This window comes from Meleagris gallopavo, chromosome 4 (assembly GCF_905368555.1).
Source record: "Meleagris gallopavo chromosome 4, MGAL_WU_HG_1.1, whole genome shotgun sequence".
NCBI classification, from domain to species: domain Eukaryota; kingdom Metazoa; phylum Chordata; class Aves; order Galliformes; family Phasianidae; genus Meleagris; species Meleagris gallopavo.
The window spans coordinates 27957678-27979405 of record NC_139407.1 but is presented as its reverse complement, the minus strand read 5'-3'; the positions used below and the strand labels follow the sequence as shown (position 1 = coordinate 27979405).

The following is a 21728-nucleotide window of genomic DNA, read 5'->3' as shown; positions in this document are numbered from 1 at the left end:
GTGCTGGGCCAAAGGTGTTCTTTCTAGAAGAGGAAAACAGCAGATTGCTCCAGATCTCGTGGGAGCAGGTTAGCAGCAACTGAAGAAGTGTGAGAATGAAGGTGCCCATAACTCATTCTCCGTTCTCACTCTTTTCTCATTTCAGCTTCAAGTACTTCACCATGCCCAGCCTATATGGATGAGGGAACTAAGGGCACATCACCCTGAAAAGTAATATTTTTTCCCCTCTCAAGCTCTAGCAGTTTAAGCTTAGCTGTAGTTATTAGAGAAAGAAACATGAGTAACATCTCAATTGTGGTAGTTTTCACATCCAGAAAAAGATGTGGCACGGCTGCAAGCTTCTGTTCATTCAAATCCTATGCAATGCAAGTTTTAGCACTGTTGGAAAGAACGGCTCTGCTCCAGCGCTGCATAGCTACAATGACTGTGAAACTGTGATCAGGTCCTGCATTTCTCCAAGCACCAAGGCTAGGATCCTTTTGGCACAGCCTCATCCATCAAAAACCCCGCACACAGCCCAAAATAGCAAGCTCTCTTTATCCCCTGGTAGCTTCTTGTCATCCTTGCCACAGAAAAGCTTTATCAGGAAGTTTAGTAGTAGTGAAGTATTAGCTAGAACTAGCAATTAGCCAGATAGACTTCCATATTCCAGTTTAGGTAAAAATGCAATAGAGGGAAGCAAACAAGGAAAGGGTCAGTAACCACCTCCACTATTCATGCTGCACATGCTATAAGGAAAGAGAAGCTGCCCATTCCTACTTCTTTTTCTCCACCACTCCACTGTCCTGCAGGCAGCCCATCTTCCATTTGCTCAGTGCTTGCTGGGATCAAAACAAAGTGTGCCAGCAGGAACAGGAGCTTCTGACATGCACATTAGCACAGCCCAAACTGGAAAGGGATTAAATGGCTTAAGAGACTGATTGTGAGTTGAAGTTTCCAGATCAAATCAAGACCGAGTCAGAAACGAATAAACGTAGCCATTGCATAGCAACTGCTTGGCAGCTAATACAAAATGAATGGTCAGCATTAGGTCAGTTTTTAAGTCAGCAGACCTCTGCAGCACAACACCCATTTATTACCTAGGCCTAATAACTGCATAAATATGTCTAAACACCTACAGGTGCCGGGATTCAACAAAATTCCTTCCCACATCACTCAAAGCTCCTCATTGTGCTTGGTGACAAGAACTGTGCTGAACTTTTCAATATCGTGTTTTGAAAGATAACTTTTCTTAACGAAGCTCACTAACAAAAACAGCTTTCATAATCCCAGTAAAATATAATGGGAATTAAATTATGGTACAATAATTCACAGTTAGCTGCACAGAGGCCATTTGGCCTTCATCTTAGTGCCTGAATGTGCTGGGCGTGAATTACTGCGCTGTATTTCACATGCTGTCACATCTTATGGCTTAATTAACGTGACAAAAATCAGAGTGCAGAGTTATCACTAGCAATCAGAAGGCAGCCTTGTCAGGAAACAGTTAAAGCACCAGAGGTGACAGGTTTGCAGAACAATACCAAGCCCCACTTTTGCAGGAGCAAAAGCATTTCCTACTGCTGCCCACAAAGAAACGCACAGGTACTGCTCCATACTATGCATATTCAGAAGGTTACAGGAGAGGGTAACTTCTAAGCATTAAGTTGGAACTCTAGAGAAGGGCTAGGTGCTAGGACCCAATCCTGTAGCTCCAGCTTCATGTAGCCAGATTGATTTGGTGTGTGTGTGTGTATCAAGCACCGCAAACGGCAGCTGAGAGCAGGAAAAGATCTTGTTTCCTTCCCTAGAGCAGGAAGATGCTACAAGCAGTCACATCTGTCAAATATTGAAAAAAAAAATGGAGAGGAAAAAAAAAACATTATCAGAAAATCCCCTTAAAATCTCTTTCCTTATTTAGTGTGAAATTTAGACACAGGTGAAGTGGGTCTGCACACAGACCTCTGCACCGCTTAATGGCTTAAGTGGGAAATAAGTGGTGTACAGAGTCTTTACAAGGTTGAATTTCAGCCTCTATCAGCTTATAGATTGGTCAGTCATCAGATGGAGAACTTAAGTCCTGATTTTAGTACTTTGCTGCTAATGAAAGCATGCCATTACACACACAGAAAAGCCACCTCCTTTTATCAGGAAAAGCCTTCCAATACAGAAAAAGTGGCACTGCTGCAGGTAATGCAAATTGCCAGGAATAGCAAATATTATAAATATTTCAAGGATGATTAATCTTTTAAAACAATGAAGTTAGGCAGAAGCTTGGAAGTCAGCTTGGCTATTTCACAACTAATAAAACATGTCTCTTGTATTTCATTTTGACTAAATAGAGAGTATTGTAGTAAAAGGCAATTACCCACCATTCACTAGCTAGCATAACACTTGTACAAGTATAAAAGATACACAGTATGTATTTTAAGTAGTGACAGTATTTTCACTGTATTAAAATAGTAGTGAAGCAAATGTTCAGCTCACATTAAACAGCACTCTGTCACCAAGGACCAGCTTGCTAGCATCATATATTCCCGCAAGAAAGATAATGCTGCTCGCTTTAACAGAATCATTGTCACCAAGCAACAACAAGTGCTGCTCAGTAATAAATATTTTCACTGTTCCCACAGAAACCAGCTTGGCATCTCAACCTGCTAGTGCCTAGAGAGATCAGTTTGACCTTCCAGAGCCATTTCCTTGCAAAGACACAGCCATCCCTCACCATGAGCATCTCCAAGAAATATTAGGACAGTGCTGCACAAACACCCAGGGTCACAAAAGTACAGCAGACAAGGCCCTTTTCCTTTCAGCTACAATGGCTTGAGAAGATTCAAAAATTCATTTTTTTTTACTTTGCAAACAAATTATTTCAGTCCCATGTGAAATAGTTCTCCTACGAAGAGACAAGATGGCATCTATCCTAGATGCAGGAAGGTCACTTCATAGCTATGCTACAACTTCGCATAAAGAAAGTCTCAGAGGCAACTTGTTTTTGGAAATTCAGAGTTGGGCCAGCAGCAACTGTAGGCAAGCCAGTTGGGTGCTGTCAAGTGTTAACAGTAGGCCTGAGGCTTCCTAATGATACCAGGCTCTGAGACTTACCACACATTGTCCAAATTGAAAATACTTAAGCTTGAATTTAACTCCTTCTCCACAGTCACCTAAAAAACCTCAGCTACACCTGCATCTTGTTCCACAATCAGGAGACCGCTGCAGTGGCTATCCAGGTTGTAACAGCAAAAACACACCAGTGTCAGAGATATATTGATTGTTCTGCAAAGACATACTTGCATTTGGTTAGATTATCACCCAACTTTTCTCATTTCAGTCTCGTCTAGCTTTGGACAAGTGTATGGTTCTGTTCCTTCCCCCAAACCCAAGTTTTATATGGAGAAAGAGATTAATAACTAATTCTCTTTGGAGAGAAAAGCATGTAACTTGTTAACACAGTGTTAAAACAAAAAAGCTGAAGTCCCCACGGCTGACACTGAGTTTTGCCTATGCAGGAAACTGGAGGCTGATGGCTCTCTCTCATAAAGCACTGGCAGGAAAAGAGCTTAGGAGCAGAGGAAGTGGGCAGATAGTTGTGCCCATTGATTTTACTCCATTTGTAAGGACCCTCAAGAGAAGCCAAGTAATTTGAGTTATTCCTTCAATTGGAGTAATAAGTGGTAGTTCTATTTCAGATTAGACAGCTAAAGCATTTAGAGTGATCCCAAAAGTCATCCTTTGATCCTTACATACAGCATCTTGCACCTGTTCATCAAGAAACTACACACAATATAATCCCTAAAACTAACCAAAAAAATAAAACAATCCGATGGGAAGAAACCTTTGGACATAACAGGCCTTCAGTACTCTTTTAAATCCTAAAATAAGTTACTTGCTAGAAAACAAAACATTTCACCTCAAAGCCATCACTATAGTAACTTTTTTTGTCCAGCAGCCTGGAAGTTCTAAATCCCAGCTCTCAGTCACACGAGCATGAAAGCAATGTGACAGAGCAGGTGTACATCTCCCAAAGCTCTCAAGCTGAGCTGCTGCCTGTCATGTCTATTTCATTTTGGGTGAACTTTGACAACTCACATTTGTGGGTTAGAGAGAAACCTGCCCTGTTTGGGGTCAAAGTGAGGAAGGCTAAAGGAGATGAGAACAGCTGCTCATTCCAGAAAATGCCTGTGGGAAATCTACACATTGCAAGCAAAGAGGATGAGTGTGCTCAGGTGCGCATGAGAGGGATGCAAGCCAAGCAGAACTTTTGTGAGAGCCCAGGCTTTTGGATGCTTTAGAAACAGCCTTCAATTGGGCAGAAGGGAATTAGGGAGTGCAAAAGTTCAGCATTCTGCAGAGCCTTTTCTACTTGTTGGTTGTTTTTTTTTGTTGTTGTTGCTTCTGGTGCCAGTGGGCTGATTTTTATTTTTATTCCCTGGCTTTGTTGTTTTTAATCTTAGCTAATTATCTAGTTGTTTTGTTTTGTTTTTTTAATAACAGGTTTAATTTTATCCAACAGATGAGTTGACAGGCTTTGCTGGAGCTTAAAAGATGAATTCCTGGGGCCTTTGCACTGGCCCATCTACAAAAAGCTATTTTCAGTCAAAATGGGCAGTATGTAAAGGAAGCATGTGCTACTCCGCTACTGATCTTAAGTACACATGGACTCAGCTGTTTATTAACTACGATTCAGAGTAATCTGGGCACATCACAGCACCCACGCTTTTCAGATACAGCAGATTAACACCATCACCAAGAAACCACAAAAATTCAAGGCTTGTTCCTCTTTCATTGCCTCTGCAGAACAAGACAACAGTGAAGCAGGGCAGTATGCTTAAAAACTGCTTTTCCTCCAGATCACTTAAGTCTTCAATTCCATACTTTTCACTATAACCCAAGTCACAGTCCCAAAAAACTGTTGGCTAAAAAAGATACACAAACTCCCAAACAAAACAAAGCCCTAAATCAACAAATGTATGGGATCATCAGACTAAGAGATTGAGCGCATAACTACCATTACAGATGAACAGGCTGCACTGAGAAACTCAAACAGTGAAAGAGATGTAGTGAGCCATGAGCTACAAAAGCAGTTTGTATCTACTCTGGTAATCACTTCAGGAGAAGAACTGTTACAGTTCCTTTTAGAGTCCTGCTAAACAAAATACAAAACTTTCTATGTATAATGAGAGTGGATTATTAGAAGGGAAAAATTAAGCAATTAAAATTAATTAATATTAAGCAATTTTTGTGTGCAAGGTAAGTTGTGGCATGTGTTTAAACCCATGCATGCTGTCTGTGTCTAATTTCAAAGCCTTGGAAGTGCTGTCAGCCTATGTTTTCCAACCTTTAGTACCACTCTCATTGTAACACGCACATTCTTCATTCCTCATGAGAGACTGAATGGGTTTGACTGTTCAGTGAAGCTGATACCAAACATAATCTTACTACATGACACAGCTATACTGCAGTTTTCTCCCTTTGTTTAGCATCAGAAATGAACCATACCTAAATAATCAGATATTCTACACACTTCCTCCAAGAAAAGCAGCACGAAAAAGTTTAGAGATGGTAACCACATCTTGGTCAATAAAAGGAGAGACAGATTCAATTCTGAGAGCAAAGGTCTTCACTCTCAACTGCTCAAGAATTGCTGGAAGCCTCTACTACACTCTTACTAGCGATTTACAGGGATGAGATAACATAAGGGTCAGATTTACCATCACTGACTAAGAACACACATAGCAGCCACCCCAGGCACCTACTTTGTAAAAAAGCATAAAGGGTACCGCTGCCGACATTTTTTCAGGCACCTAGTTTCTACATCTGTAGTGTTTGCTTGCCTCTAGCACCATGTGACTCTTAAGATACTTGTGACATTTTTATTTACAGAGACTATCATGCAGGATTTTCCAGCTGCAGTGGCACCGTGAATTAAAAAGAGAACTGCCAGAGGCATATTCAAATTGTCAACTGTTCAACTGTTAATATTGTTTCATTATAAAGATTCACAAAATATTCACCAGTGAACTTTCCTAGAGAAGAATGGAGAGCACCTTTTCCTAACAGCTCTTTCCATTCCACCCCAATTGGTTTGCTCAGTTTAATTATTCATTCTAATTTTCAAGTTAGCGAGGAGTTTTGCTTAAGGAACGATAGTAGAGATAACCTTTGTGCACAAAAGTGTTATAAGTGATATGAGCAGACAGGTCATGCTCCAGAAATAGATACATTCATACATGCAATTTTTTCTTTTTTTCTTTGCTGTAAAATTTCACTTGAGTCTTAGCACACGTGCACTGTATGCTAAGCACAAAAAGACTGGAGTATTTTCAAAGCAGGGGTGCACAAGATCCATGAAGGGAGTCGTCTCATTTACAAACACGTTCCCACAGATCTGCAATTAAAACAGGATTCTCAAAGCTCATGTTTCATTGGGGCATCAGGGAGCAGCCAAATCTTTCAGAGCTCAGCCCTCATAATTTAACAGCCATTACTGAGAACAGGAGCTCCTGAACCCTTCCGCTCTTCAGAAATCTAGCAATTTACTTCTTGAAGTCTTATCCCTAAGAATTAAATGTGTCAGATTTCAATTTTCATGGCTAATAAAAAGACCAAATTTTTCCATTTAAGAAAACATAATGGACACTGTAGGCAATAGTGCGCTGCGCACAGCCTCTGAAGCTAATACATCCCCACAGCACAGCAGTGATGTCTGATAACATTAGCTCATCTCTCATGTACTGCCTACTTGCATCAGCATGGTGCTACAGCTGATGACCTCTTGTTGCCAGGTGGGTTACGCAGTGTGCCAAGCTAAAGACAAATATACTGGTTTGGGTACTTCTAGACTCAGGGTCACATTGGGTATAGGAGTGCATGAAAATGTGCACTGTGGTGCTTGAAATCATGATATATCATGACAGTGAATAAGATCCTATGTTCTATGGAGCTGTGGCTGAAGGAGGATACACAAAATTCTACTGAATAGCATTCACAAAACAAGTCATTTTCACATAAAGGCCAGGAGAGACAATCCCAGTGATATACAGCCAACAGAGTAGGCTTGGGCATTAGGATGAAAATCAGCCTTCACACGGTAACTAAATTTTGTAAGAGAAATATTTATGGGACCAAAGTTCTTTGTTTCATGACCTAATTAGTCACACACTAGCACAAGAACTCAAAGACCTGGGTGGGAAGCAGGGAAAGAAATCAAGACCCTGGAAAAAAAAAAACACAGACATTAGGTAGAAGAGACAACATCTTGACAATTTTCCATTCTCCTTCCCTTCCCACAGTCACGTTCCCCCATCCCTCACTCACCATGGGCTAACGGCGTTAAGAGCATTGTGAAGAACAGCAGCTGTGATGACCACATGACTGTGAAGGAGGGCTTGAAAGTATCCCAGCAAACAAGGGTTCAAACAAAACAAGGTGAGTGTCCTTCTGCACTGGTTTTCAACACTTCAGCTGTTGGCCTTCAACTCACATCCAAGAAGGGAGAAAAAGCCAATCAAAAATAATAAAAATAGTAATAAAAAAATCCCACAGCCAGTATCCAGAATCTGTGACCTAGAAACAAGAATGGAAAAAAAATGTAGTTAGTAAAACACTAAGATAGGTGTTTTCAATCAAGTCTTGCTGCATTTCTCTGCTGCCAACAGCTGCAAAGGCAAACATATCTGCCCCCCGGCCCTTCAGATGTTTTTTATGTACAACAGGAATTAAAACTTGTCTCCATGCAGAGTCAGTTTGTGCATCGCTAATGCTCCACTTCCTCTTTCAAAACAGGGATTAAGATAGAAGTCTTGAACACAATGCCCATGGGCCCAGGGAGTCCACAGACTTGAAAGGTGACTGGAAAAAGCAAGTCCATATGCTTTACACTAAAATCTACATACACAGGAGTTCTAAAACAGCCTGTAACTCCCTTGGAAACATTTGGGTATTTATACATCAGATGACAGAAATTCCATTGCTGAAATGGATTTAACCAGTGCCGAGGTTCTGTGCTGACCTTTTAAACAGAAATAAGTTTCTATTCCAGATACCTCTTTATCACTCCAAACCCTCAGGCTCAGGGCCTGTTAGTAGAAGTTAGCTCCTGAAAAAGCATATGGGCCAGTGTGATGACAAATCAACAAACTGCAGGTGCAAGTTCACTGTTTGGTCTCTGCCATATCTGCAAGAAAGCGTGAAAAGTGCAGTGCTTCCAATCATGCAACCACAGAATCACCTAGGTTGAAACAGACTATCAAGGTCATCAATTCCAACCACCAAGATGACCACCAAGTCCCATCACTAAACCATGTCCCCAGATGTCACATCCATGGGTATCTTAAATACCTCCAGGGACGGTGAATCTATCACTTCCCCAGCCAGTACTTTTCAGTACTTGATAACGTTCTTAGCATCAAATCTGGACCAGGCTTTGAACCCAAGCTGAAACTAAAGTCCCCCTTACCATGTAGCTCCCACCTGTGGTGACTGCCAGAGACTCAGTCACTTATGCCTACTCAAGCTCCACAGCTATTCATTGTAGAATTCAAAATAATGGTCTATCCATCCCACACTCTAATAGGGAAACGCGGGGAAATTGAAGTCCATGCTCAAACAGAAACATTCACTCCTATAATTGCAGAAATGATTCCATCTTTCCGTCATTTTAATCTCTCATGAAAGGGCTAGGTGGCCACAGTGACTCAAGCTTGGCAGGAATAAAACAACAACTATACAGAGTTAAGCCATAGCATCAGTTTGAGACTTAGCTCCCTGCTGACTTTGAAATGATGATAAAATATGAGGAACTGTAAAGTACTTTGCATATCTGTTTTGAACTCCCTTGGCTCTGCAGCCTTCACAGCACTGGTCTAATTAAAAATCTCTCCAAAAAATCTCTGATCAACAGAAGTTATTCTTCTCTGAGCAAAGAAGCTGTTTTTGCCAACTTGTGTTCCTACCCAAAACCCAGTTTGAGCCAAAAAAACATATGAAAAACTGCACTGCGTGCCATTGTGATGTGGATATATTTCTGAAATTCAGGCATGACAAAGTGGCCTTTGTTTGGCCTCCTCTCTTTGCTGATCAACTAAATCAAACCTCACATTGTTCAGAACCAAAGTCTATAAGGAAGCTGCATTTTTTTCTGATAAGTATATCTGCTTGCTCTGCCAAGATTTTGTTCTCTCACTCTTCTCTCTCACCAGTCTACCCCTGCAATTTGTTCGCTTAAATATAGCATTTAGGGTCTGAAGCTTTTTCTCGGCTCTAACTGTGGTGATTAAAAAGCCCAAGGGCAAGAGGAAGGCAAATGGCTTCTTTACATGCGAGTAAGAAATTAAATCATGGCTCAAGCTAGGATGCTAGCCACTAATAACATTTAAAGCCCGTTTTCCAAAAGGCTCACAAACATTTTAAATTCTATTTTTGAAATACTGATCAAGTTTCCCATTTGAATTTTAGAAAGCTACCAGGACACATCAAACTACCCTGCTGGCCTTCACGTGTGTCTTCTCTACAGCATCATAAAGATTTTATAAAAGGAAGAAGCTTTTTGTGCTACAAAAATTGAAAAGGTATACACAAAAATGGAGGAAGCAACCAGATATACTGCCATGAAAGAAAAAGCTCAGTCAGGGAGTGAAGGAATGGGGTTTGTTTTCTAATTTTTATTTGTTTAAACTGATTCAAATTCTGGAGAATCTAAACCTGTCAGAAAGAGATAACATTATAGTGCCCTAAAAACTTTTGGGGTATAAACTTAAAAAGTCGCAAATGATTTATGACACCTATCCCAGAGAAAGGATAATTGTTAATAAATATTTACACAGTAGCCTTTCAAATACTTTTTATCTGTCTGTCTGTATTCCCCTACATGATAGGATTTTTTTTTTCCTGTGGTCTCATGGGCTGAGGCTCAAGAAGCAAAATGATTCACGCATCATTGGTGGGCACAGCCTTGCCCTTAAGTCTGCTCCTGCAGAGACTTCTTCAAACTCTTCAGATTCTTGCATGATGTGGAGCCTAATGAACCCTCAGTGTGCATGGAGAAGTGCTGAAGTTGTTTAATAACACAGAATACTGCTACACAAACCAAACGCATAGCGCTACACAGCTCTGGCTGGTTTTGTACTTCGTTTGTATGATCAAATAATCATACTGTATCTGTGAGCTGGATGCCTGCAGAACAGCGAGATAAATGAGTGGAGCAATCCTTTTCTTAATGGTCACACAACCCTCTCAAGCAGCATCTATGAGATGCAGGAAGAGGCCTGCAAAACAAAATTCACTTCATCTTTGGATTACCTCCAGGTAAAAGTACAGCCAAAGAGAGAAACTAGAGCACACAGCTATGAACTTTTGAGTGCTGTTACATTTATTGATGCAAAAAGGGGATATACTATCACAGTGAGAAAGTTAAGGGTTACACTTGGCCTAAAGGATTTGGATTTGAATGATGAAGATGACATGGCATGCATTCATTTACAAGGAAGTTCCTCTGCTCAGTGACCTTCCTGCCCATAGGGCTGCCCCTGATAGCCTCATGGCCTGGGCTGCTGCCAAGCATCACCCAAGCCTTATCTGCTGGCAGTTCTTAAAATCCAACTCAAAGTGGTACTGACAAGACAGAAGAGAGCCAAAGGAAACTGCAGCCTTGTGGTGTAGATGTGCAATGAGGTATTTATGAAGGCATGCCTTCCTTAAAGGATATCATGTATACGCTAACTCAACATCTACTCAAAAGTCTCTGCTTTAACAGCTGATGTGAAGCAGCACACAGAACATTTTCTGAGCCCATCTCCTGATGGTGTGCAGACTGGTGAAAAAAGATACGGAAACCAGTTCATCTCCTGTGTGATGAAACAGCATGAAGTAGAATTTAGAGTGGCACAAGCCAAACCTGTCACAAGTCCACCTCATTATTGCCTTCAACCCAAACATGATCATTTGCGCCCATACCAAGCAGGATGCTCCCCTTCTCACCAGGCAAAGCCTGCCTGCCCTCCTCTGACACCTAGCATTTTCTCAACCACCATGGTGTGAATACTGTACAGGCACAAGTGTTTCCAATGACATTCAGTAGAAATGCCAGGCAGAAACATCCTGCTTTTCTTGCCTGGTTATGTTTCTCCACTATTTTCTCCCCTCCCCTGAAATTGCGTATAGTAAAACTAACTTGCAATTACAAGTCAGCAATACAAGGATTGCTTTATATTCCTTAATAGAAAAGATTCCTACACTTATCTCCTTCTTTAGCATAAGTTGCTTACTATGTAAAAAATAAGTATGATGTTCCAAACAAATATTGATTAAAACCACAAGAACAAAAGCTTGGAAGTAATAAACTCTTTGAAGCCAATGGGCCAAATTGGAACCAAAGATGCAATTCTCCCATTTCAGCATCAACTACTTGCACAGCAATTTGTATGAGAAATTATTTTCAGAATGAAAATATGCAATCTCTTCAAAAGTGAATACATTAAATGGAATTTAATGGTAAAAAAAAAATAATAAAAAAAAACAAGTGAAAGAATGTCCTGCGTTGCTGTTCCCATCGTGAATGACTGAACTAAAGAATTGCTGCAACACATTTAGCCATGAGTTATCAGAAAGCACCTCTCGAATTTTTTTATTTTTTTTTATTTTTTTATTTTTTGCATCACTACAAAAAAGAGAAGTTTTGCCCTGTCCATCTCTTTCCATTTTCATCCTATTTTCAACCCTTCTCTCAACTCAGCACATGGCTCCATGGTCACTCTGCAGTGACAGCAACACAGCCTATGAGGTAATGGTCATACAAGCACGGGTAAGGTACAAAGCCTTGGAAGCAGGGCAGCGGAAGGCTGCGTTGTGGCATTTCAATGGAACCACGAGCACTTGTGCTCCTCCTCCTTCTCTGGGAAGCCTGATCTAGTGGTTGGTGACCCTGCGCATAGCTGGGGGGTTGAAACTAGATAATCATTGTGGTCCTTTTCAACCCAGGTCATTCTAAGATTCTTTGATTCCTAGCCACTCCAAATTGTCTGAAAACCTCCATGAGTTTGTATTTGGCCAAAGAAGGAAAAACAAAACAAAACAAAACAAACAAACAAAAAAAAACAGGAGAAAGAAAACCTAAAGGCATTCTGCCCTTTACACCTCTGTTATACCTTATGTAGCACTTTGAAAAGTTACTTTAAAAACCTTAAAAGCAAGAATAGCACCAACATGTACTAACAGTTCCTATTCATTCTATATTCTGAAATATCACTGCAGCACTACTCACACACCCCAAGAAGAACTGCCCCCAACTCATATCCAGCTTCATCGACCACCTGTTGAGGCTATAATTCAAAGTCACAAAGAACTCTTTAGAAGTACTATGGGATGCACTGCAAAATAACTGAAGCATTGAATTAACAAATTTCAGATTAATCTAGCCTTTGGTAAGAGCACATCTAAATACAGACCAGCTAAATCTAGTAGTGGTGTGTTGTTGCTTTATTCTCCTCACATGTGGATGAAATGGAGGCTTTTGTTTCTCTTCCAAAGGTCAAAGGGGGATTTTCAGCTATCAGCTGCTTGTCAGTTTTCCCACTCAATTCAACACCAAAGCAGTTTCAGAAGAAAATGGTAATCAAACTATAAGCGAAGCTTCTCATCTGCCCTGTGACACAATACACTAAAAAGATATGGGGGAAGGAACAGAGAGAAAAATAAGTGTCTTGGAAACATGAAGCTTATAAAATTGTACTGAATTGTACATCCAAATGGCACAACTGCCGAGTACTTTCCCTATGTGCCTGCTGGTTATCCTCTGCAACATTCTTCATTGAAGACTTAGGAGAGGAAGGTACAATACTCACAGCATCCCCGCATGTTTGCAAATACACAACATCACTTACAAAATTTTAGAAGGTATAGAGCATCATTTGAGCAGGTGGTAAAACATGCAAGTATTTGTATTGCTTTACTGCCCCCAGACCAGCAGGTATTCCAAAAACGGATAAGAAAAAAGTTTTATAACTCTCCCTGGTTAAGCACTGCCTACAACAGCAGCTCATGGCTCGCAAGAAGCACATCAGCCCATCTACAACTCCATCAGCAAGGAACAAAAAAACATATCAGCTTTGAGAACAACCATGCAGTTTTTAACACAGGCTGCCCAGTATCATCAGCTTATGACTACCTGAAAAACTCAACTACGTTATTATACACCATTGTTATTACCAGTAGGACCCAAAAATGTCATTTTGGGGGGGAATTAAGATCCTTCCCAAAAATGTATCGTACCTATGTAATTTGCCATCTTAAACCTACAAGGCTGTAGTACATCTCCTTTTGAGAAAGGAAGCAATGCACAGCCAAACACTCCTTAAAGAGTTCCAAAAGTTACCAAATGGAAAGACTAACACAGTAGAAGGGCAATACAGGAGTGTAACAGCAAAGGGACTAGCACAAATGAAACTGTATTACAAAGGAAAAGGAAAAGGAAAGGTGCTCACCTGCCTCCAAAGATCTAAGCTCGCAGGAATGACTCCACAAGTGAGGGATCTCCAACCAGAAATCTTTCCCCTTTAAGGGCAGTCAGCCCTTAAATGAGGTCTAAGAGAGGTAGGCTGCACCCCTTCCAGTCACACAGCTGAATTCCCTTCACCTGTGCTCCCAGGATCCTTTCCCCAGGTGCTCAATCAGTGGTTCAAGCCATGACTCAACAATTACCATACACACTACACGACTGTATGTGAAAACTCCTTGGAACAATCAAAGTTTCAGCTCTTTTCAAGTAAGTTCCTCCTTATAGAGAAAAGCTGAAAAAGAGGACTCAAATGTAGCTAAGAGGTTCAGTAAACCAGACGTAAAAGAACACAGCTCAACATAATTGTTGGATTTAAAATTCATACAACTTTTAATCAAATATCTTTTTTTTTTTTTTTCCTATGAATGATTCATGACGTTGAAAGCTCTGATAAGACAACACTCTCCGTGTTTATTTGTACATCACAGAACTTCTGGCAATTCTTTCGTGACAAATAAAATATGCGTTGGGCATGCAATGCAAACAGACAAGCTTGCCTCCTGGGTCAGTGCAACTTTATCTTCCATTTGTTACCATCATCAGAGCTCTTTTTTTGAGGCAACACCCCTCTCATACATACTGGCCCGCTTTATTCAAGCATCTTATCAACACTAGAATTCTGATGGCACAGATTTTGCATAAAGTCTTGCTGTCTTGCTTTAAGCTGAGAAATTGATAGCCTCCCAGGAATAGATTAGCCAAAAGGAATTAGAGACTACATAAGAGTTTAAATAATGCATCTTTAAGTGAAGTGCTATACTGAGGCCAGAGAAAGTATACATCCCAATGCCTCTGGATGTAACCTTTAAAATAATTTTCAATATCCTTTTCTCCGTTCCACTGCGTATACTCCTTCTCTACCTCCATCATCTTATCTCTAACTTTCTCTTGTCCTCTTACTGAGGACAAGGGATCTCCCTAACTTGCACTGATCAAACCACCCAGCAGTTGCAACTATAATGAAAGAAGAAAGGGTTTAGTGCCACTCGCCACCACAGCTCTGAAGCTCCAAGATGACAGGGATTTTGGAGTAGGTTTTCATATCATGAGAAGGATGGGCAAGTGGGGGCCATTTCTCATTTTCCAGAATTCATAAGGAACCAACACAAAGGCAAGGGGCGTGGGTGGGTACTTACATCAGCTAGGATCCACAGGACGGTGCACACATATCATAGAATGGTCTGGACTGAAAAAGGCTAAAACGATCATTTAGTTTCAACCCCCCTGCTATATGTGGGGTCACCAACCACTAGACCAGGCTGCCCAGAGCCACATCCAGCCTGGTCTTGAATGCCTCCAGGGATGGGGCAAAGAAAGTGGCAAATACTAAAAACAGCTTCTTGCTCGAAATGACAGCAGCTGAACTTTTTTGTGGGATGTACAGTCTGGAAAAGGGGGAAAGAGCCTTGTGTCTACCTCTTGGCAGTTTCCTTCACAGTCCAGCTGGTCCCCTAACTCTTGTCTGGGGCATGAAGGTTAAACAGCAAAGTAAAGGCACTAACAACTACAGAGAACTGAGCAAAGCAGAGCTGCAACAGGCAGCCAGGCCCTGCAATGGCTAAGTGCATAGGGTCCACAGCAGCAAGGGCCAGCCAAGCCAGAAGGACATGAACCAAAATATCAGGCTTAAAACTGCATTTGTCACAGGAAGCAGAACTTCTGGCAGTGCTGCATTTACTGCGACTGACCCCAGCTCTGGCTACTACTTGCATTGTACAATTCCATTCAGTAACCAAATGGGAAGAGTAGCACTTGCCTGAGCAGCTGCTCCGAAAACAGCACCAAAGCTGTGATCCATCTCCTACACGTAATGCACATTTACTGTGCCTTCATGTTCTGCTCTGGCTTACTATTCCTTTCTCAAATGTATGGCAACAGATATTTCCTGTTTTGCACAAAGAAGATGTAATTTTCTTCACTTTTGTGCTGATTAGGAAATGAACAGGTGGTATAACCAAGGTTAATTGCTTTTCCCATTTAAAATGATACTGTTGTTGAAAGAATCAGAGCAACAATGAGATCACCTATACGTACAATTGTGTGCATGTGCACCTTATCAAATTAAAGGAAAAAATCACTGACGAATTAACGGCAAAAGCCAGATGAATAACACATTTTTTTAGGAGAAAGTTATCTAGGAAAAAGTTAAGTTTAATTGTCTTTCAGATCTGTTATGATGTAATAAATGTCTATTAATGTTTAGCAGCAAATTGGGTTTTAATGATCATTGCTATTTTTGGCTGGTGGGTGACACGTAGTTTAAATGTAAAACAGATTTATGTTTTACACCGGGATGACTTTCTCGGACGACTCTCCTTGACTTAACCTCTTCACACCCCACAAGACATTTAATATAATTTTATTTCTAATAGACTGTAAGCCAATAGGATCATATTTGCCACTACTGATGTTTTCAATGAGAAATAAAATCAATGAGCTTTATGTTGAAGGTAAGTGATTACTTAAATGTAAGTGGCTTGGAAAATATTAGGAGGGTTGTATTATTCAAGTAAATGATGCAAATTAAGGAAGAGCCTGGATAGGAGTAAGATCTACAAAATCTCCTGACCTTATCATATAGAAGAAGCCTCAGTTAGATTTTACTTCTTTACTCGTTTTTGGGGGGCACTCTCAAAAACAAGTATTAGTAAGGGAGAAACAATACTCGAAACAGGTGATCAACCGTAACCATTCATACCTTGTGGTGGAAAAAATAATAAAACAAAACTCTCTTCTTAGACCCCAAGACAATAGAACAGTCTGGTTGCTAGGAGAAAAATAAACAACACTCACTGCAGTAGAGAAGGACAGACACGCAAGGCAAAGGCAGCCCTTAGACTGATGGGGAGCAAGGCGGTAAGGCAGAAGAGCTCTGTGTCAGAAATAGTAAGGGAAAGAGATGTGTGCAGCAGAACAAATGTTGCACCTACATTTCTAGATGTGATATTTTCCAGTGAGCTACATACACAGGAATAATAGAAGGACAAATAGGCCAAATATCAGGACTAAAGGCATCTACAGCTCCCTAAACAAAAATTTATGTAGTAAAAACAAAGACGTTTTACCATGTTAATGACTTCTGTTACACATTAATCAACAGTCTAGCCCCTTTGATCTTTGAAAGAAAGAAAGAAAAGAAAAAGGTTCAATCATTGTACTCATTTGCCGCGCAGACATTTTTAAATTATTATTTGTATTTTGCTAACAGAGGTCACTATCTAAGCCAAAATCTAGTTTTGAAAGGTCCTGGGCATACTCACAGCAAAACACAGCTTTTGTCTTCCTTCCCCTTTCCTCCCTCGCATTACCCAATCAACAAAGGGTGGGAGAAACATATTACACTACCAATTTAGCAGAAAACAGAGGCATAGAGGTAAAGGCTGTGGTTGCCACGTGTACTGTTCTATAACTCTGAAGTCAAGCTAAGCAGACTATTTCAAGCAGACCTGGATAACACATGGTAAATATTTAGCATTTTTTTAGCTCCCGAAGAAATAGCTCTTCCCAATGACAGCTATCAAACCCAAACTTATCTCCAATTCAAAAATGTATTGCCAATGCTATACCAAATGTTGCTAACCTCAGCTGATGAAAGAGCAAGGGCTTGGCTGTGTGCAAAGGTCCTCCAGTGACACCCCAAGCCAGCAGTCCAGTCCCCACCCCAAACTCAGACTGCACCTTCTATGGCCCTTTTGTAATGGGAAGCATCACCTACCATCCTATGATGATGGTGATGTATAGTCACAAGGGGCCACTGTCCTACAGCTGAAAGCCCAAGTTTCTCTTGGTACTACAAAGGAAACATTTTATACCAGGAACTCTCAATGGATGAAGTATTTATATAATATGGATCACATACACTTCTCCTTCCCCTTTTGAAGTAAAACAAAGGCCAGATATTTCCAGCTGAAATTACAAGAGGGATCTTAACTAAACAGAATTTTTAAACATGGTTGGAACTTCACCAGAAACTTTCAGCTGAAGTCTCAGCTCTCGCATCGTGCCTTGCAGTTATGAGGAAGCATGTGGCGGCCAGTCCTGCTGCCGAAGGGGCGGCCCTCTCATTCCCACAAAAGGTATTTTTAGAGGCAACGCAGTTTCTTTTCTTTTGCAAGAAAGTACCTCTGGCATGCAGACATCCTTTTTAAAGGCTACTATAAAGTGTCCAAACAATTAAACGTTTGGGTGGGTGAAAGGCTAAAATTAATTAATTCCTTGAGTGCTTTCTTGCAGAAATTAACTGCTAGGACGATCAGGACGAACGTGCTTTTTTAGAGGAGAACTGTCCTGGGCAACAGTATACGGAATGTGAGACATTTGCCCTATTTTCATGCCTCACAGCTGAAGATCTGTAGGAACTGACCAAAAAGAGAAAATACACCTATTGGGAAATTGGTCGATCTGAAAATCTGCCTGCCTCAATAAACCTCAAATGAAACATATTTCTTAATGGCCTACTACAAAGTATCAGCCTCTAAGAGATTCAAGGGAGAACCTGAAGGTGGTTCTGACCACAGATGGTTGGGTTCCAGTCTCACCTTTTGTTGTTGTTTTTGCTTTGTGGTGGTGGTGGTTTTTTTTTGTTTTTTTGTTTGTTTGTTTGTTTTGGTTTTTTTATTTTGTTTTTTAATTGGTTTTTGTTTTTCAGAAAATGATATAAGAAAAAAAAAGAACAACAAGAAACTCACTAGTATACTTAGTATACTTTTGTTCTACAATACTTAGATTTACAGCACTACGTATATGAACAGAGCTGTAAAACCTACCATGTGATCCACAAAGTACATTTCCTTAACCTTTTATCATTTGTGTTCTTAGTTCTTAGAGGAAGATTTTTAACTGCAACTCTCTCCTTGCCTTTTTCCCCAGCAAATTCCAACTGCCCCTGAAATCCAAGTACTGAAATTAATCTTTTAGATGAATCATTGCAGAACTGGAGCGATTATATTCAACAACATTGGTCTCATTTGCAGGTCACCAAACTGAGGCAAGGATCTTCTACACCACTCCCTGCGTTTAAATATATTGAACTTAAAATAATCAAGAAAATGTAAGTAGGTAACTCCAAGGCATTTAGCAAAGTCAAACACCATCAGATACAATCAGACTGAAATGAAATGGCAGCACCACTGGGACTCTGCAATGAAGTTAATTACAAATTTCTATTATTTCCAAGAAAACTGTAAACAGTAACATTTCCAGATACTCTAAATATAACAGTTGTACAATTTACACTAACGCCTTTATTTATTGAATAGAACTAAGAAAGTCCAATTCTGATTTTACTCTTAATGTAGTGTTTCTACCCAGAAAAAAAAAAGTAACATGTCCCAGTCATCCAGGAGAAACATTTAATTGTAGATGTCACATTTGATTCCAACGACAAAATTAAATATCTATGGCAACTATAAGGGAAGGTAATTTACCTCATGTATGGGTCTGTCTCTTGTGATATTTTGTAAGGGACTCTATAAAGAACAAAACATGGTTATATAGCTATATTTGGTATGCAAGATGGGTTGGTGGCTGGGGAGCATAATTCTGGTGCTTCCTGAAATGCTCCCCATGCAAAGAAGCCCACATTTCTGATTCCTTGCAGGAGATGGTTTCAAAAGCGCTGCTCTGATACTAGAGCATCTGGGGTCACCAGGAAAATCATACTGATTTCTGCAGGAAGCATCACAACCAAGAGAGGGCCTTTGAAAATGCCACCCTAAGCAGAGCAGGCAGCAAGTAAAATCTTTGTTATTTAAGGTCATGGCTGGAAGAGGAACTGCAATGAAGTATTTCATTCAATTATCTAAAAAGCAATTCACAATTCACTACTTCTTTTTAATACATCCTTACTTTGACTTATTTTACTGTAAGAGGAGTAAGTACTCTAGTTTATAAAAACAAAGCAAAAACCGACAAAAAAATAATAAAATCAGCTCTAAACATTTTGCTAAAGCAATCGCTCCTTTGTTCATTTTGTTCTCCCTATAAGGGAGATTCACAAGGGCAAAGCAGGAACACCAGGCTTCAAAAGTAACCAAAATTGGCAAATTGTGCAGAAAGATATATAGTGTCATTGTTTAGCACTTGGCACCAGTGTAGATCTGAGCAAGTAAGAACACAGATCGCCTGTGATGAGAAATCTATCAGATGTAACAGAGCCAACTCATGGCAAAAAATCTAACATTAAGATCCTTTCATCCACTGCTTACCTTATATTTACATAAGCTTAACTTCCAAAGGAAAAAGACCCCAAAGATAAGTCTAAACTGAAAGAAAAGATCTTCTGTGATCCTAATTGACCATTAACAAACAAACAAAGAAACAAAAAAAAAAAAAAAAAAAGAGAATACCTAAAAGAAAACAATGTCTGACAAAGAGAGCTCCACTCTCCACTGAAGGCAGAGGTTGAATCTTCATCCATGACAAACCTATGCTGAAGTGTCAGTCCCACGTCAGCAGAAGGCAACAAAATATCTTTTACAGCAATCATGTGAGGAAACCTCTACGAATTTCTTTCCCTGTTCAACTACAGATTGCAATGACATGCAGGCTTCTTGTTCATTGCTGGTAAAAATGCACAGCTAATGGTCAACACAGTCACACATTGAAAAAGAGTGTTTTGTAGCTGAGAGTTTGCTCTATTAAATAGTATTACTGTGCTCTCTGTACCTGTTGTAGTTCCCACAGAAATAATTAGGAAGCGTTACTCCTGGAACAACCTCTGTAGATGCAGCCACAGACAACTCCTTTTCACTCAGCACAATTGAGGGAAGCCAAAAAGTTGGACATCCATGCACTAATACTTAACTTTCAAAGAAATACAATGTGAAACTTGTGTATTCTTACACTGATCTCTCTCTGATCTAATTTGGTTCTGGCTATTTTCATCTACAAAAGATTGGTATTGGAGAGAGACAGTGTTAGATTATTCCTCTATCGTGCACAGCAGCATCATCCAAGTGAACTGTGAAGATCTGTGCATGAAGTGCACGTTAGAAATAACTGAAATTAAAGCCTGTATCTCAGTGTTGTTTGTCAGAGGAAAAAAAAAAAAAAAAAAAAAGGAGAAGAGAAAGAAGGGTGAATCCTGAATTAGTTGGCATGGCACTTTTGATCCATAAAACTTCCTTGTGCCTTGTTCCCCACAGCACTACTTACCTCTGCTTGCAAAAACAGCCAGCACTTTGGATTTGTTTCCAAATACTAATCTTTCAGTCAGCAGTAGGATTTTATTCAGTTTAAGTGAGAATGTGAAACAGGCTGATTCACCTTACCTAATGAAGCCCTTGTCACATACATATTTTCAGGAAATACCTGCAGTCCATGCTCCAAGACTGTACAAGGACTAAGCCTTCCCTACAGCTCTTCAACATCTGTATATCTCACTGCTGTAAATTAAATTGGAGACATTCCCGTGAAACGCAGCAAGCTCCAACTGTTAAAACATGTCCCTCTGTCTTAACCAAATAACACCTGAAATAGGAATACCAGAAACACTGCAGTGTGCTTATCAGAGGCAGAAGTGAAATGATTGCAAGGATAACCAACAAAGTGAGAGCTCATCTTCACAAAACCAATAATTCCATCCATGAGACTGACAATTCCAAGGGGAGTCTGTATGAAAATCACTGCAAACTGGAACATGCAACTTTTATCTCTGTGATACAAAGCAAAGCTATTTTGTAGTGATAGTGTAAAAAACAAATCGATATTGTTCAGGGCCAATTCTGGTAAGCCGCTAACCAAAGAACAGTGATATGAACCTATTGATTCTGTAGAGGTATATTTGTACATTATTTTCTTCGCAGTCTGAAATATCTCCACCACTTTACAAAATGGAAACCTCTAATTAATACTTCCTAAAAAACTGAAGTTACACTTAGATAATTACAAAATCCTTGCCAGTATGTTCTACTTTATACATCTGTCAGAATGCCTTACACTGAGAGCAAAAATGTTAGGGGGGTTTTAACATTTATTTTTTAACGATTCAGCTACAGATTTATCAGGCTGAACACTTAGTTATGACAATCTCAGGCAGCTGACAATAGCTGCTTGGACTGGTTCATGACACACTACAGCTGACTGACAAATGCTGAGACTGTAAGAGTGTGGACAAGCAAATGCACAATACAGCTTAATATTTAAATTAGGGCATCAGTAGATCTTCAAACAGTTGTAATTAGGGTGCAGCCTGCTGAAT

At 40.1% G+C, this 21728-nt stretch overlaps 1 protein-coding gene across 7 annotated transcripts in view; it reads right to left on the bottom strand.

Moving 5' to 3' along the window:
• The window catches only part of ADGRL3 (adhesion G protein-coupled receptor L3), a 490337-nt gene that overhangs the window by 305462 nt on the left and 163147 nt on the right, over positions 1–21728 (bottom strand). For all 7 annotated transcript variants that reach the window (XM_085222627.1, XM_085222629.1, XM_085222628.1 and 4 more), the window contains exon 3: positions 7294–7542. In XM_085222627.1, coding sequence (XP_085078753.1) covers positions 7294–7348 — 55 coding nt within the window. In that variant the 5' untranslated portion in view covers positions 7349–7542. The remainder of the gene's footprint in view (positions 1–7293; positions 7543–21728) is intronic.